Source organism: Haplochromis burtoni, unplaced genomic scaffold (genome assembly GCF_018398535.1).
Source record: "Haplochromis burtoni strain Fernald_Lab_line unplaced genomic scaffold, NCSU_Asbu1 Contig_407, whole genome shotgun sequence".
NCBI lineage: Eukaryota > Metazoa > Chordata > Actinopteri > Cichliformes > Cichlidae > Haplochromis > Haplochromis burtoni.
The window spans coordinates 169,950-188,320 of NW_024582768.1; the positions used below are offsets into that span (position 1 = coordinate 169,950).

General features: G+C 40.1%; 1 protein-coding gene across 1 annotated transcript; it reads left to right on the plus strand.

The window, feature by feature from the left end:
• Nucleotides 1-151: 151 nt before the first annotated feature.
• On the plus strand, nt 152-17,751 carry naa25 (N-alpha-acetyltransferase 25, NatB auxiliary subunit). Its single transcript, XM_005944609.3, has 24 exons — nt 152-272; nt 1,788-1,873; nt 5,653-5,791; nt 5,869-5,987; nt 6,110-6,184; nt 6,271-6,378; nt 6,724-6,802; nt 7,060-7,171; nt 7,312-7,401; nt 8,547-8,719; nt 8,813-8,925; nt 9,019-9,226; nt 10,559-10,648; nt 10,731-10,911; nt 12,530-12,629; nt 12,740-12,891; nt 12,975-13,100; nt 13,194-13,437; nt 14,259-14,382; nt 14,478-14,543; nt 14,628-14,725; nt 14,819-14,929; nt 15,054-15,194; nt 15,634-17,751. Exons 1-24 carry the CDS (start codon nt 215-217, stop codon nt 15,754-15,756), a joined length of 2,916 nt encoding a protein of 971 aa, XP_005944671.1. The 5' UTR covers nt 152-214; the 3' UTR covers nt 15,757-17,751.
• Nucleotides 17,752-18,371: the final 620 nt, after the last annotated feature.

Genomic DNA, 18,371 nt, shown 5'->3' on the forward strand with positions numbered 1-18,371 from the left:
AAACTACTTTCCTTGGCTATGAAATAAATTTTTAATCGTTAGCAAGCTGTCTGTTTTTCATATTGTATTATTATAGGTTTAAAGTCAAAACTTGAGACAGGTTTCATCCTGACAATACTTTTGCATTTTCAGCGAGAAATAAAATCCTTTAGTCTTTCCTGAGGTCGCTTCGAATACGCATGCGTGAACATCTACTCAGCAGGTAAACTACACCATGGCGGCGAGAGGCCATGTGCAAGATCCAAACGACAGGAGGCTCAGACCTATATACGGTAAGTTTTCAATGGAAAGTTACACATTTCTTTGTGTGTGGAGGTTCGGTAAACACAGCTGTGCCCTGTCCTGGAGAATATGTTTAAACTAGAGGCTGCTGGATTCGTGGGGCAGCGATGCGGCCCCTCCAGCTGCAGCCACGGACTCTGCTGCCCGCAGCGCCCAATGACAGTGCACCTTACCCGGTTTTCAACCAAGCCGGGGTAGAACACATCTCCAGTGTCGGGTCTCTGAATGAAACAGCCTGTCCCTTTTAAATCTATAGAGATTCTCGGTGGTGTTGTTGCAATGAAACGTGTGGACATTATTTGTCGTTCGGCTTGACTCGTTCTCAAAGTCGAAGTGCTTTCTCCTCTAGCTAATGGGCGCTATTTAACAGCGTAGCTTAGCTTGCTAGTGTGTCAGCTAAGCTGCAGTCAATCAATAAGCTCCTGCACATGCTGCAGGTTGAGAAAAAGAAAAGTTGTTCGTTGATGCAAGTTGGCTTCCACTGTCTGACATATATTTCCTTTGCGATTAACGCCACTGTGACGCTTTAGTTGTTTTGTAGCAGACTGAAGGTTCCACTGTTAACTCCCAGCTAAATTTAGGTTCATAGTAGTTTAAGGACAATGCTTCAAGCTAACTCTAGCGGTTGAGATGTAATGCTTGCTTGCTAGCTAGCTGTCAGCTCGCGGACCTTTCAGTAACAGTGCTGATGAATAACGTAAATAATGGCTATTTGGTGTTGTTCCGTTAGGGGAAATTAACACAGTTCACACCAGTTGAAGCTGTTTTAATTTATTTTACTGCTAGTTTTGCACTGATGGAAAATAAATAGTATTTCAAATCTACAAACCGAAAATACGCATTGTTTTATGTGTGTATACATATCTGTGTGCGTGTGCGCGCGGCGCCTTCCCCCCCCCCGTGTTACTTTGGGAGTGAAGCTTAAACTGTAATGCAGTTATTGCAGTTTCACTGCAACTTAGAGCTGAAACTTGATCAATACCGGGTCTTAAGTACACCTCAGGGTTCCCCTGGTTTCTGTAGGATTTGGCAACTTTTCCCTCCTGTGATGACAGTTTAAACCGAGAGAATAGACATGACATAATCACACTGCTGTCTGGTACGGTTAATTTTGGCACTCAGCTGTACTGAGGTATCTCTTGTCTATGTCTGAAGCCACATACTTTAACCATTCACTAAGATAAGCTGTATTTAATTATAGTGAAAGATTTACTGGCAGTTATTTTCATTATCTGCCGATCATTTTTACAGGTCAGTTAGACATGAAAGCATCTGTAGCCCAGATTAATATGGTAAAATTTCAAATTTTGTTTAAACAGCGCTCCAAACCCTTGAAAATACTATCCTGCTCTGCAACACGAACCCTGATAAGTTGGGCCCACTCTGATGTTTTTGCTTAGAAAACAGGAAAAAAATGAATCCAAAACCAAAATAGTTTCTGAATTACTTTGTCAATCCCCCAAATAAATATTAAATAAAAGCGATGTTGTTCTTGTGCTTCCCAGATTACCTTGATAATGGCAATAACAAAATGGCGATACAGCAGGCAGATAAACTGCTGAAGAAACATAAGGACCTGCACTGTGCCAAGGTGGGTTACTAAATGACTGTTCATGCTGAAAGTGTTGAGCTCTGTTGGTGTTCTGTGAGGGTTCCTCCACTGTTGCAAGGAACCTGTACAGGTCTGTAGGTCAGTGGAGCTTATGTATTAAAAACAGTATATTTTATAAAATTTTAGTGTCAGTGCTCATCTGCTCTAATAATCACATTATTTGAAGTCCCAAAATATGAAGAGGGATGCATCAAGGTTTTGCTCTGGCTTGAATTTCAGTGCTAGTTACAGGTGTTGCAATAATCCAGTGGATTCATGCACATCTAGCACCTGTAAAGCGGAATATTCATGCACACTATTAGAGATTTGCAGCAGGACTGGACAGCTGTCTTAAAGTCACAGAATTAAAATAACGTCTGGACAACAGGTCAGAGGTACACTTGTCAGTTCAGCATGTCTCAGGAGTAGGGCTGTGTCATTTTCCCAAACTGCTGTTCAGTTTGTCCCCTTTTTTTCTCTTCTTAATAAAGTGGACATGGTCCAAAAGGCAGATTTGGGCCTCCATTATACTTATTTGCGGACAAAGCCTCCTGGAAACCTGATAGCTGAGTAGTCATACTTGTTATGCTTTTTTGAAGCCCCCGGTCTAGAGTGAATGTATATTTGTAATGTAAATTCTCGGAGCAGTCTGCACAGTCACAAAAAACATTGATGTGGACACTCACACTTGCCGTCTAATGAAATTCAAGGATGTAGAAAGTATAATCCCGGTGTTAGTAAAAACTGAGTTTACTAATCTTGGTATTATAGACACTCTGGATTTTCAGTCCCACAATGATAGCTAACTCTCTCAGTTAACTCAGCTAACTCTCACTCTGGTAACACTTTAGATGTCCAACAGTTTGAAAATTTGAAGTTGACTTTCATCTCCGCTGCAGATCACCAAAATAAACTGTTTTACTGGTTTGATCTAGGGCTGGGCGATATGGCCTACTATCCATATCACGGTATAATTTGAAGCATGTGTAGCAACGATATATATCGCGATATATTTCTTTTCTTCTGTAGAACGTATTTTACACACTATAAGGCACACTTAAAATCCTTTAATTTTCTCAAAAATCGACAGTGTGCGCAGAAATCTGTCTTTAGTACAACTTTAGTAAGCTATGAAGGCGCACCGCTTGATGGATTGTCGGAGCATTACGGCTGCCGCAGTCGAGGGCCTTGCGGAGTAATCTGGGTCCAAAACTCTGTCCACTTCAGGTCCCAAAGTCAAACGAACACTGCGGCATCACTGAGAGTTAACAACTGTCTAAATTTTTTCATCTTTAATAAAATGATCAGTGTTGCTGCTTTACCAGGTGTAACAATTAAGTTTAACATCCAGACATCCATGAAAACAGAATTTATGAAATTCAACGGAGTTAGAAGTTAGCAGGAAGTTAGCTCGCTAGTTTCCACCTAAACATGATATTGCATGTTCTGACTGAGAGGTTTCTGAAAAACTTAAAACGTACAGCTCTGCTGTCACTTTCAACATAAATGAAGACAGAAAACTAAACAGCAGTGACATTTGTAGGGTTACTAGGGACTAGCTCGTATATAATGATGTGCTACTTGAGCGCTAGCAAAACAGCTACGTTAGCATAACATTAGCACAGTGAAGCTGAAGGATGAACGCAAACTTTTTTCTACTCGATAAAAGTTAACGTGAGGGTTTCTGGTGGTTAGGGACAAATGCAATTGCATGGTAGGATGCTATAAACGGACCAAACTTCAGTTAGGAGAACAACTGAGATAATCCATCCACAATACAAGGTTAGTCATTAATATACTGCAACAACATGGGAATAGAGCAGCCGCGAGAGAATTCATCATTAATGAATCAATGGTACGGAAGTGGAGGAAGCGCAGTTTTTGGCTTTCCCCATATTCCAAAAGTGCTTCGACTCTTTGCTATTACTGTCGCCCAGCATAATTTGCAGATGATGTTGTTTGCAGCTGCTGCAATGCTTTCAACCAAAACAGGCGCAGCTTGATGACAACATCAACATGTGTTATCGCGATAGAGCGGTATAGTCAAAATCTCTACCGTTGGCCAAATTTATATTGTTTCTACCGTATACCGTTTATACCACCCACCCTTAGATCCATGTTTATTTTCAGCTACTCTTACTGTATTGCTACCAAGTTATAACAAAATAATTACTTTTTAATATAACATGTAAAAATTGGTAGGATTCCTGATCTTGGTAAGAAAGTTTTAAAACTGATAAATGACGACCGAGTAGGTCAGACTCATTAGAGTGACTTTTTCTCCCATCTTGTTTTTAAAGTTAACGTCCCATATCTTAAGACTTCGGGACATGTGTTATTCCCTATTCTCAGAATGTATATTACAAGTTTCAGCACTAAATACTAGGGCTGGGCTATATCATACTGTTCACGGTAATACTGGTGTAATTTTGGGCAACGATAGGAAAATGAAATATAGTGATAGAATATGGGTAAAACGCGCATGCGCAGTGCCTATGTTTACATACGCACATGGCGGTGACGCAGAATGAGAAGAGCGACAGCGGATTGTTAAATGAAACGGATGAACCAGAATTGGTTTGTAAAAAATGCTGCAACTTCAGTGGTGTGGAACTGGTTTAGCTTTCGTCCGTCAGATACACAACAAAGCACTATTTTTGGTAGAGCATGCTAGCGGGCCGTCGTTATTACCGTGTTGTTTGGAAAATACGGCACACTTAAAATCAATCCTTTGATTTTTCTGAAAGTCGACAGAGCCCCTTATAATCCCGTGTGCCTTATGTATGAATTCTGGTTGTGTTTACTGACCTCGAAACAATTTTATGTGGTATACGGCGCTGGAAAATCTGTCAAATGTTTTAGTACAACTTTGCTAAGCTACGAAGGCGCACCGCTTGATGGATTGTTGGAGCACTACGGCATCGTAGGCAGGAGCCTCGCGGAGTGATACGTACTGTGCTTCAACATAATATTACCGTATTGTGTGTGTGTATAACCTCTTTTTAAGTTTTGTGGATATTGTATATGGTTATGCTGAGGATATGTCGGCCAATTTCCACTGGAAATGCCTTTTGGTTAAACTGTCAGCAAGGAATTTTCACTGTTACATTTTTATATAACTTTAATGCACATAAAGTGTTGAAAGCTCACCGTGAAAAAAAAAAAAAAAATGAAGTCGGCATCAGGCAATCATGAGAAGGTCCTGATGTTTCTTAAAAAAGAAAAGGAAGAGTCTGATTCTGGGTTGATCCAATTCCCAAGTGAAGCCAGAAGCTGGGAAAATTTCCAGGTTTCATCCTGGAGTTGAAGCTGTATCACCATCACTTATATTACATACTTTGTACACTGCCTCCAACAATGAAAGAGCTCTCTGCAGTCATTCCCAGACTGCAAGCAATCAGCCAATCATCAGCCAAAGTGGCAGAGTATCATTGCAGTACTGTGAATTCATGCTTAAGGCACACTGTACACTGAACTACAGGTGGGCCACTGCTGCAGTGTTACAGGTGGAGCTCTAAAATGATCAAGACAGCAGAAATTTAATTTGTTTATTAAACTGTTTTTGACATCAGAAGGTTTTAGGTTCTTAGTGCATCCTTGTCTTTGCAACTGTCTTGTTGAAAACCTTTGTTTGGGTTGCCATTGTGCTTAACTGAAAACCTCTGCAATGGCTTGCCATTTATTCGTGCCAATGAAATCTGTAATGTTTATCTTTTTCTCTTTTTTTGCCTTTTCCTTCTCATTCAGTTTTATAACTCAGTCTTTTCTGCTTCCTCCAGGTCCTGAAGGCGATTGGCCTTCAGAGGACTGGAAAGCAGGATGAAGCTTTCACTTTAGCCCAGGAAGTGGCCACTCTCGAGCCCACTGATGACAACTCGCTTCAGGCTCTGACTATACTGTACAGAGAGATGCATCGTCGTGAGTATATATGCGCACACATGAAAGCTGGTATTAACATTGGATGACTGAATATTGAATATGTGTGTTGTCCACAGCTGAGTTGGTCACCAAGCTGTATGAGGCTGCAGTGAAGAAGGTTCCTCTAAGCGAAGAGTATCACTCTCACCTCTTCATGGCGTACGCTCGTGTGGGAGAATACAAAAAGATGCAGCAGGTGAGACGGCTCAAAAAGAGCAAATATGAGCAACAAGCAGGTTTATGGGCTCACGTGAAAATGAATTCCATTGATTTAGGAGCAGAATTAATGTATTAATGGCTACATCCTCCTATTTACAGGCAGGAATGGCCTTGTATAAAATTGTCCCGAAGAATCCCTATTACTTTTGGTCGGTCATGAGTCTTGTGATGCAGGTACAAGAAAGCTTTTATAACATGAATGCTGAAATATTAGAATGATTGGTAACAGACAGTAAAAGTACTGTGTGCTTGTTTCTAAGGCAATCTCAGCCCAAGATGAAAAGTTGGCTCAGACCATGTTCCTGCCTCTGGCTGAACGCATGGTGGAAAAAATGGTCAAGGAGGAAAAGATTGAAGCAGAAGCAGAGGTGAGTATGTTGGCTTTATGACTTCAGTGTTATGACAATGGAAACCAACTTAAATGGACAGCAGGATTCTGGCAAAATCCCAGTTACTCAACTTTCATTTTTAAAATTCAGAATTTCCTTTGGATTTTCATTAACAGCTGAGAGAGTCTTATATTTTAAGTTACAGTAGTCATGTTGGCATTAAAAAAACTTTTAGTGAATGAAACCCATGGCACATTAATTGCCAGAAAAAAAACCCTGATTTCTGCACTTTAGTGTTAACTGCATACATGTTTAAGATGAAAATACAAATGTTAGAATATTGTACAGTCCTTACTTTTTCACTTTAACTTTTGTGTTCTGCAGGTGCAACTGTATTTTATGATCCTAGAGCGCTTGGGGAAATGTGTAGAGGCCCTTGAAGTGATCCGGGGCCCACTTGGGGGTAGGTAGATCCCCACACACACACACTTTCTTAAATTGACCATGTGACATTAACACTTTGAAATAGTATCAGTCATGTTTGGCAGGAAGAAGAGTTATTTATATTTAAAGTAAGCTGTAGTGAGAACATAAAGTGTTAAACGGCATTCTCAATAAAATAACAGGGATAGTTTGAAGTAATGTGGCACGCATGGCTTATAAATCTGATGCTGTGCATCCTGAAATTCCTCTTCAGCTAATACTTGTATTTTTGCACAGAGAAGCTGACCAGTGAGCTGCAGAGCAGAGAAAACAAATGTATGATGCTGTACAAGCGACTGCAACGCTGGCCAGAGTGCAATGCTTTGGCCCACAAACTGCTACTTAAAAAGTGAGTGAGCTTTATCTTAACAGTGCACAAGCTGTCCAAGGCCAATAACTGATCAGAACATGGCATCAGTCGATGCACATCACTTCTGATGGAGTACAGATATCAGCCAACAACAACCAAAAAAATGTGTTTCTTTGCAGTCCTGATGATTGGCAGTTCTACCCGGCTTACTTTGACTCTCTCTTTCACTTGGTGGATCAGTCGTGGAGCCCGCCAGAAGAAGGCGAACAGTGAGTACACAGGTGTTTGAGTTTGAATGCATAAAGATTTCCATCTGTGTGAACTCTGCATCTGTTCCCTTACTTTAACAAAACCCACACATGGTGGTTAAATAAGGTTGGGCAATTCGGTTTTCCAACCAAAAATCGTCAGTCCAATAACCAACGATTATTGGACGGAATATATTTGCGCATGCGCTGACTTTTTGATGGGAGGAGCAGTATAACCGTTTACGGGCTGATTTGCGCGTTTAGAATTTGTAAGTCTGGTTTGGAAGGAATATTTCTTTTTAATATTTAATAATTAATAATTGACTTTCTTTTCTTGTTTGTTTCAGTATTAATATAGCTACTTTTTGGATTGTTCATTTATATATTTGAGATGCGCCAAATCGCACAAAAGACTTAACATTACGTTGGAAGTTGTTTTTTGGGGTTTTTTATGTTATGAAAGAGACATTTTGATTTTTAATTTTTTTTGTTTGATCGAGTGTGTAAGACAGATAAACTCTGGAACAGCCTGTAAACACTGTTATCGTGGAAAAAAGAAGCCAGTTTCTCTTTGTTTCCCTCCCCACCATTGTGGTTTTTTTTTATTTAAATAAAATATTTTTGTGTTTTTCTGAACATAGGCTACTGCCTTTCTTTCTTTCTGTTGTGACTAAATGAATCGCTGCATTTGAGCGCACTCTGAGGAGGGTGCATCTGTTTGCAGCTGCTTCTCTTAGCTTCAACCAACATTATCAGCAAACTTACCCATGTGCAAATAAATAAATCACTCTTGTAAAAACTATCAACGGAAAGCTGAGTCTATCGTCGATATATTCGTCCAATCGCCCAACCTTGTGGTTAAAAGTCCCTTCACTAAGGCATTCCTCCTATTTAACCTTAAAAATCCCTACTAGTTGCTGAAAGCCATGTTTTAATTATTAAATGAATTATTAATTTAAAAAATACACACATCCTTCAGCAAGACAAACAAGATGTGGAACACCTTGTGTCTATGACAATCTGCTGTGCTGTTCTCCAAACTTTATAGAGGATTTTTTTTTTCCAAATTAGACATTATATATGTCCAATTTATCTCTTATTTCTTCATAATATTATATCTTGTCCACGCTGAAGTTTTTTTTTTTTTTTTTCTGTCCATCCTGTAGCTGTTCAGAGGGTTCAGTACATCACACTGTGGTTGAGGTGGTGAGGTTTGTGGAGGAGAGGATTAAGGGGGAGGACAGCAAAGAGTCCCGCTCACTCAGAGGGCCTTACTTGGCTCGTCTTGAATTAATGCACAGACTGAGAGAAAGAGGCTGTCCTGAGGAAAGCATGCTAGGTAAAACACATACACACACATATACTGAATAAGCATGTATTTATGTATGTCCTGTTGCCTCAGTCTGACAGTCTGTTGGTTGGCCATAAATAGGTGAGCCTTTAGAGTTAATGGTGCAATTCTTCAACAAGTTTGGAGACAAGCCCTGCTGCATCACTGACCTAAAAATATACCTACACCTGCTGTCTCCTGAGCAGCACGTTCAGGTGAGAGAAAGTTAAAGCAGAACTGTGGAACTGCCTCTTGCAGAATGAAAAGCGTGGTCGTGAAACACATTTCTGTCTTTGAATTCTTTTTAGTTCATTAATCATCTTAGTGAAGCAGTTCCACTGGGCAACCAGGAAGAGGAAGGATTTGCTTTTCCAGAGGACACCAAGGCGCTGCAGAGGCATTTGTGTGTTTGTCAGCTGAGCCGTGCACTAGGGCTGCATCATTCCCTCGACGTGGATGGCAAACTTCATCTTATCACAGAGCTTAAGGCTCACTATCATCATGGGCTTAAGTTTGGTGAGAGCAACATTTTTATTCACTCTTAGACCCATAAGATTGACATTCATTCAGGATCATCAGATTTTCCACAGCCAAGAGGTGTGAAATCTTGTCGTGGAGCCAGACAGATATGTGATGTTGTCAACAGCAAAGTGTGAATGCCTTCCTTGTTTGCTGGCACATTTCTTCTGATAACAGCAGCATCCAGTTGAACATGCCGATAGTTGATTACTAATAGGGCTTCTTTCTCAGAAATCCCAGGAATAAAAAAAGTGCTTTCATACATTTTTGTGTTCAATAAAGTTATAAAACTGCAGTTATGCATGACATAGACTGTAATATAGAAAGACATTGGTAACGTTATGTCATCTTTACGGACTTAAAATTTTTAATTGTCAGATGTTTGTTTTCTTTTGTTTGTTTGTTTGTTTGTTTGTTTGTTTGTTTGTTAGTTTGTTTTTAAGCTGCTGTCTTGTTTTGTTACTCTACAGCCGTAAAAGGCTGAGGTGGGTGGGCAATGTGGACATTTAAGTTTATGAATGCAGTAACTTGAGAATGAAACGAGCTTCAGGAGTTTCAAATTGATACCACAGGTGCATCTGCTAATTATCTGTATTACTTACTTTACTAAAACGAGACATTTTAAGATGTTGGGGTTTTTTTGTTTTGGTTTGGTTTAAGCCAACCCAAAGTGGCTATTAGATGGACTGCAGATGGATGTAGCTTCTGGGTCTGAAGAGCAAAGCAAACATGTATTCTTTCTAATTAGCAAGAGGGAGCTCCTGTGATGTTTGCAATAAGACATCCAAATATATAGACACGTATGCAACAATTGCCTAATGACTTTGTGGTCTCAGTGACCAATATTGAGTACAAACTAAAGGCCATTTTGTAGGTTATGGTCCCAATTTGAATAAAAAGGGACGATACACACAGGGTATGCTTTGCTATGATTGATAAGCTGTTAGCCAATGAGCAGATAGTGTCCCTCAGTTTACGGTTAGCTAATAAGGTGAAGGTAAAAATGCTCAGCTTGAGGTTTCAGATAGGTCTTCACTAACCGATAGGTGACATCACAGTGGCTTTGCCTGTCTTTCATATACAACGTGTAGCACTTGGGTATTGGCTTCATTTTTTTCATTTTTACAGACAAGCATACTTTTCTTGGTCATATTTGGCATGTTTTTTAAGATATAAAGGTGACTTTGTTGGACGTTTGCAGTCAACATTCTAAGAATTGTAGGGTAGGGTGACTTTACTGTACAAGAACTGAACACTTTTAAAGATTTTTCTTGTGTTCCTTGTGCATGTTTTTGTTTGTTCTGACTTCTTGGTCTCTCTGGTGAACAGGAAAGAACGCTCTAAAGACGGAGCTGCAGTTTTCTGATATGTATTGTCTCATGGCCGCTCATGTATACATTGACTTATGGACAGAGACCGGTGAGTTTTTCTTTTTCAGTGCAGAACTTCCTGTCTCTCAGTAATGTGATGTGTCTAAATGTGTGTATCTGTATGCCTGTAGGAGATGAGGACATGATGTGGCAGTGTTTGGGTCTCCTCCAGGAGGGACTATCTCACAGTCCTTCCAACGCCCAGTTCAAGCTGCTGTTACTGCTCCTGTACTGTCGACTGGGAGCGTTTGAGCCTGTAGTGGACCTTTACTCAAGCCTGGATGCCAAGCATGTACAGCATGACACCATAGGGTCAGTACAGAACATGTTTCTGTGGTGAAACATGGAAAGAAAGCGGATTTCTCGTCACACAACACTTTGTTGCCGATGGTTGGTCGCTCCTTGGCGTTCTAGGCTCCGGTTGCTTAGTTAACTATCTATCTAACATGTCTGCTACCATGTCATATGTCGGTCAACAGCATACTTCACTTTAATTGGTAGTTGCTTCAATCGTTTGCAACATAACATCTATAGTATTCCTTAAGTTAGGAAACTGAATTCAATTCAGTTTTATATAAAATAAAATTGAATCAAATGAAAAGTTGGAGTAGGGCTGCCACGATTAGTTGACTAGTCACAAGTCGACGACTAATTTAATAGTTGACGCATCGTTTGAAGCTTTGTAAGATCCCAAAAGACGTAGGAATAAGTAGGATTTAAGAGTGTATTATGGACTGAAACAGAAGATGGCAGCACTGCATGTACAAGGATGCCAGCTGCCGTTAAATCCCCAAAGAAGAAGAAGCAGTGTCCGGTATCGTAGCTGTGTCCAAATTCAGGACCCGTATCCTCCTGTGCCCGCAGTTGTAGGCCGATTACGTTACAGCGACACGACGAAGACTGACAAATGCGGCCGACAAATGCACCCTTCGTTTCCCCAGATTTGAAGGATGGGTCGGGTGTATACTTCGTGGCCCAACCTATCCCAGAATTCCTGCTCAGTTTCCAACAATGGCGGCAGCTAGTTAGTTTTAATATTACTCTTATTATTCTTTCTGGGTCACAAAATAAATGTTTAAAATATTTTCAGGCGAGAATGTAGCTGTGTAAACTTCAAATATCTGCTCAGTTTATCAAGACACCACATATTTTCAAAAGCGCTCCGACGTTTTCGGAGACGTCTGTTACCCACCAGCTCGATAGCTAGCCGGGGTTCAAGGCTCACTAGAGTCGGTGAGAACACCGGACTCCCGGCAAATCGTTTTCAAACCCACTGCTGTCTTTCGCTACTCAGATTAAACATGATATATAAGACACTTAGATAACTTAAAAATGTTATTGTTTGGCTTTTTTCAGTATTTTATTTGTTCCTGAGTAAATCGGTTTGGCTGAGATTAAAGTTATTGTTTTTACACAGCTGAATAAACATCAAGCAGACAACTGATTATCAGAAGTGTGAGATGCTCGAGAATATACTCCGGTGTCCTGTTATATTTTAGATAGCAAGGAGCAGATGGCTGAGTTTATTAAACTCCACCGAAACAATCTGCAAATTTCATTAAAATTTAATAAACTATCATCTTGTCTTTATTTTTAGTTAGCACATACCTTAAACATTTAAAGCTGTAAGCTAATGATGGTTGTATAAGAGCAGATGCATGCTGGTGCAATAAGTTGTACGTTTTACATCCAATGGATGATGATCTGATTAGTCGACTAATTGCAAAAATAATCGGTGACTAGTCGACTATCAAAATAATCGTTTGTGGCAGCCCTAATTTGGAGTAAAAGAATGTTCGAACTAATTTTGTACTTCGGATGAATGTGTCCTTGCCCTCATCAGAATCAGAATACCTTATTAATCCCCAAGGAAATTATCTGAGCTTTGACTCAGACACTTTAATTAAAAACATCTTTTTAATTTTTGCAGTTTTCTGTTAACGCGCTATGCTGAGTCACTGGGTCAGTTTGCTGCAGCCTCCCAGTCCTGTAATTTCTCCCTCAGGTTTTTCCACTCGAACCAGAAAGATGTAAGTCTATCCCTCTTTGTGATTTAACTGCAGAGACTTTTACTGGATCTCCTGCTCTTACGTTACCTTCCTTATTTATCTCTCCTTTGCCTCTGTCTTCTTTCCACCAGACCTCAGAGTATATCATCCAGGCATATAAGTATGGAGCGTTTGAGAAAATCCCAGAGTTCATTGCTCTCAGAAACAGGTTAAACCAGTCGCTGCACTTTGCCCAGGTCCGCACTGAGAGGATGTTGCTCGACCTCTTCCTTGAGGCTGATATGTAAGAATATTCACACTAATTTACATAAACTTGTGGATTTCTATCTATAGTTGATTGTGATGTTGTATTTTTCTGTTTTACAGTGTCTTGAGTCTGGAAGAGAGTGTGAAGGCCATGTCTTTGTCTGCAGAAGAGGATGACATCCCCTGGGATAGTATGAGGGACAACAGAGACCTAACTGTTTTTACGTGCTGGGATCCTAAAGACAGGTATAGTCCTTTTTTGGGGGGGTTTTGGTTACAGAGACGCTGGTACTCACTCACAGTCTCCAATCCAACAATGTGCTACTCTTTTGTTTACAGACAGCTAACAGATGAACACAGACGTCAGTCTCTAGAGGAAGAGTCCATGTGGCTCAGAATACGTTCTCTAACGCTTCGTCTCCTCGCCTCATTGGCTGCGTTGGCACATATGCCCTCACAGCAAAACTCTGAGATATCTAATGAGAACGGAGTGGGAGACAAGACCTCAATTCTCAGCAGCCTGCTCTCCCAGCTGAACCAGGCTCTACAGACAGCAGCTCAGATGGCAGAAAAACATATACAGGTGCACACAAACAAGCAAGTCTCTGTTATTGTAGCGTCTTTACCGTTTAGTATAAAGTGCCTTGAGGCGACTGTATTATTTTGTACTACACAAATACATTTGAGTTGAAGTCAACCTCACTGACTCCTTTGTCCCATATACAAAGGCTCACTTCACAGCAATACATGAAAGAGAAGGCAAAGGGTGATTATTTTATTTATTTATTGTTTTTAAACATGAAAGGTGATGGCATATGCATTCTAACGAATTTGAAGGATTTTTCTTTTAGACACAAAAAAGTCTGAATCTCAACTGTCTATTTCTTAGTCCACACGTTTGCCCAGAAAATGCATCACTGATTGCACAAAATGAATTCTGTTCTCCAGGAAGGAGCCAGTGCATTAGTCTAGAGTTGTCCGATTTGAGTTTTAAAATCGTGACTGTTGGGCAACTAACAGTTTATTTTTAGATTCAAGAATCAAACAATACGAAGGCACAATATTTCAACAAGAAATCTCCTCCAGCTGGTTAGTGTGTGTGTGGTGATGGTGTGCTCACCGTGTCCCAGTCAGCAGTGAAACGATCTTAAACGGAAACTCTTTGATCAGGAATACACCTTATGATCTTTTATTTATTATCATGTATCAATTTTAACATCCTCCCCAAATGTATTGGATCCATGTTGCACAGGGTAACTGGAATTAACCTAATTTACAGCAACCCCAAGTGGTCAGATGAGAGTTTCGACCAAAGCTCTACATCATCCATATTTTCACATGACGTTTGCTGGACATTTGCGTCGACTGGAGTGCTTTGCTGTAATGGTGATGTTGTTATTCCAGTATCCATTCCTGGGACCACCCTCGACCCGTCTGGTCTTAGCTTTGTCCAGTGGAAGCTGTCAGTGTCAGGCTGCAGCCCTGCAGTTGTCTGTCCACCTACATGAGCTCGAAACGGCTGGACTTGGTAAGAAGAGACAATGGTAACATGAAGACTAACAAACTAATTGGATTTAGCCTGATAATTTACTTCTCTCCACTCCTCCTTATTTACCCTCCTAGATGGGTCATCCGAGCTTCAGACACAGATCTGTAACGGTTTCAAATCAATAGTAGTTCAGCTTCAAGGTGAGTCACTAGATGGTTTTCTTTATCAAAAATAAACATTATTGTACATCTGGGATGCTTCATGTTTTCCTCCTCTGTCCACAGAAATCCTGAATAAATGCAAAGGAGATTTATTGGAAATGAAAGAAGGCAAATTAAAAACCCAGCCGTCCTTATTAGAAAACCTAGTCTTCTTTGTTGAGGTGAAACATCTCAGTTTCTACACACACAGTTTACAACTTGTTTCCTACCAAATCTCATGCTGTCTATAATATGCACCACTTTATTTTGCTCAGACTGTGTGCATAGTCCTGTGGATGGCTAGTTACTGTGCCAAGATCCTTCGACCACTGAAGACTAGTTTACAGAAAAAGAAAAAGAAGAAAAAGGATGCAAACACAGCTCTGGTACAGTTGCCCCTTTCACTCCTTCCATTTTTAGGTGTACTGTATCTGCATATGGACTCATAAACAATACTCTGCTGTCCACCTACTTGCCCTGAACACTGTTGTTGTGTCTTTTCTTTTCCAGCCAGTGGTGATGTGTGGCTTCCAGGAGCTGACAGGGAATTTGCAAGACCTGCTGACACAGGCCATGGAGCATATAAAGGGCCAAGAGACTGCCATGACATCACTTAAATTGTCCACTTTAACCTTGGAAGGATACACACAGGTTAGTGCAGAGAAAAATATGTTTTTGTTCTGTTTTTGTTCTTTAAATAGAAACAAACACACTGTCCCAGCTGCCATAGGACGAGAGGAAGGATACTCCCTGGATAGTTTGTCAGGGCTAACACAGATAATCATTCACTCACATTCATACCTATGGGCAATTTAGAAGACCATGGGTGGAAGCCGGAATACCCGGACAGAAACGACACACACAGAAAGGCCCCGCCCATATGGTGGATTCAAACTCGGGACCTTCTTGCCTGAAACTAGTAATCATTAGATATTTTCTATTAGGATTGAATTTATACCTTAATTTGCAGAAAGACATAACAGGGTTTGGATATTACAGATCTTAAATCTTTTAAGCCTCAAATCCAAAGTTTAACTGTAGTATCTCCTGCCCGACTGTGAGGTTTCACCTCCTCTTTCATGTGTTTCAGGAGGAAGTGTCGTTTACGAAAGCTGCTACGGATAAGGTGCAGTGCAGTTACCTCCGCTCCCTACAGGAGGTGGGAGATCTGCTCAAGAAGAGAACAGAAACTATAAAGAACCTCAAGATATGAATGCCATCACGCATGTCCAGAATAACTCGCCCTCGACCATCACCCCTAAATGCCCCACACCACCATCTACTGTCAGCCCACCAGCTATCCTACAAATCCTTCCCTCTTCACTGATGATGGAAGTTCCTGGGCCTCCCATGTTCTCAGTCATTTCTGACCTTGAAATTCTCACTCGGCGTTTGTGAGTTTTTGATGTCTTTTTCTTTTTCTTTCAACACACACCTCTGGAACATTTGCAACTCTTATAGCACATAAGCTTGTAATGAAATTCATGAATTTATACAACAGTTCTAAGTAAAAATGAGGAAAAGAGACATGTTCCTTTAACAGGTGCAAAAGAAGAAGAAGAAAAAAAAAATAAATATATAAAAATAAATAAATTAGTGAATACGCAGTTTTAGAACAGCTAATCTAATAAATTATTGTACATAATAAAGAGCAACAACCACAACTCCGTGACTAAATGAGAATATAAGACACAATAAACCACTATGTGTGTTGGTCAGTTATGTTTCCTTTTTTATTATTTTTGACTCTATTATTTTCTGGTGAGTTCCAAAAAAGAAAAACGCAGTTGAAGGATTGTTTTTCCAGCACATTGGAGAGCAAATGGGCACAATTTTGCAATGAACTCTTTGTAACTCTTTGGACGCCTGACCGCCTGCAGGAAGCCTTCAGACTGATGTTTCCCCATACACAAATTATTGTCATCGTCATTTAAAAAAAAAAAAAAAAAAATTCCTTTGCTTCGTGTACCCTGTGTGTTTATGTGACTTTAGCACTAAAAGTGGAACCACCTCTGTAGTTGCAGTATTACAAAGAGCAATGTTGGAATGAGTTACTTAATCAGGGTTGGGTTTTTTTCTTTTTTGGGGAGGTTATTGTCTGCCGCTCTTTTTTGTTTGTTTGTTTTTTAATACTAGTGGCACCATTAGTGGAAGCGGTGCTTGTAAACATGGTCTTGTGGAATCAGGTTGTTCCAGCACAAAGAAGAAATCAGGCTTCAGAACTTTTAGAGACAGGAATGATTAGAATTATTTAAGAGACCATCTATGACTATCATAACATGAATGTTCACCAAAAACATGCTTTCTGTTGAGGCTGCGAATATGCAACTGCTTGAATTTGCGTTGCTGAAGGAAAAAGAAAAAGTGACAGTTATAAAGATAAATGCAAAGGAGACTGTGACTAGACTGGATATACTGACACTCATGTTCATACTAGACCAGATTATATGTCCAGCCAATATGCAGCTTCATAGTAACTGTCCTGGGACAACTCTTCTGTCTCAGGTGTGTTTCACAGGCAGACATTGGACCTAATTGTAAATAGCTGAGGCAGCCTTTTTTTGAAGTACTGTGTGTGAGTGAGGACTTCAGTGTGTTTTTAAAAGCAGGTGCAGTAGATGCTATGAGATTTGTCCTGTGTTAATGGTTTTGTCATTCCCGCTTTATTCCCTCATCTTCCTTCCTCCCCCTACTAAAAGACTCGTGAACCAAAATGGTGTCATCAGCTGCTGCATCTTCCCAATTTGTGCAAAATTAGCATCTTGTGCTGTCATCAGTAAACAGGAGGTGGAGGAAAGAAGCAAATGGAGGCATAGTTTACAAATACCAAGGGGCACTGATGGCACTGCAGGTTGTGTGCAGTTTTATTTATACTGTTGTAAGAATTTGGCACAGCAATGTGAATATGTGAGTAAATGACAAACTCTTCCCCTTCCTGTTAGTCCTGAATATGCATTCAGTGGCATACACATCTGCTAATAAATGCCTTTTTTTTTTTTTCCTTTTCTTTTTTTTCTTTTTTTTCTTTAAAGAGTCGAGCCCATCTGTTTGAGTGGTTGGACAGAAGGTGTCTGTGATCTGATTACATGTGTTGAGAATAATGGTTGACAATCTGGAGTGTCATCTTGCCACCCTCTTTTGTTAGAAAATGGAAAACAGAAACACTGGAATGTCAAAGCTTTTTTTAAATAAAACAAGGTAAATGTGAGGATTTTGCTGTATTTTATGTTTTTGTTATTATCAACACTAGGAAAAGGAAAAGTCTGCTTTAGATTTGGACAACTTTTCTAAATTGTAGTCCTACAGATATCTCCACAGATGCTGTTTAACAGGACCAGCCAACCAGAAGAAGTTGGCTTTAAAAGGAGGGGAGCTACACCAGCTTGTTTCAGACACAATGAACTGAAACTTTGGAAATAAGCTCAAAATACAAGTACAGAAAATTGATGTTATTTAGTTAGTCAGTCCATGGTGATTAAACCCAAATCATGAAGTTCTCCTATACACACAGGCAACAGTAAGCTTGGATGAAACGCTGGGAACAGAAAAGAATTTTTAAACAAATTATAAGAACCACTCATACAAAGGACCTCAAACCCAGGATGAAGAGTGTAATAGAAAAGTTGACTCAAGATGATGAACAAAACTGGAGAGAAGGTAGAAAACCCACTGTGGTGACACCTTAAAGGGAGCAGCCAAAATAAGATGATGATGAACATCCGAGAGTGTGGAGACAGAACGTGGCATTTGAACTCCATGTCAGCTATCAGTATTTAAAATGAAGATGATGGAAATTTTTGGGGGACTTTTGGTTGGTGGAAGATATTA

Coding starts and splice junctions, on each gene's coding strand:
- naa25 (XM_005944609.3), top strand. CDS start 215: ATGGCGGCGAGAGGCCATGTGCAAGATCCAAACGACAGGAGGCTCAGA. Junction 6,185..6,270: donor TCATGAGTCTTGTGATGCAG/GTACAAGAAAGC, acceptor CTTGTTTCTAAG/GCAATCTCAGCCCAAGATGA. Junction 10,912..12,529: donor GTACAGCATGACACCATAGG/GTCAGTACAGAA, acceptor TAATTTTTGCAG/TTTTCTGTTAACGCGCTATG.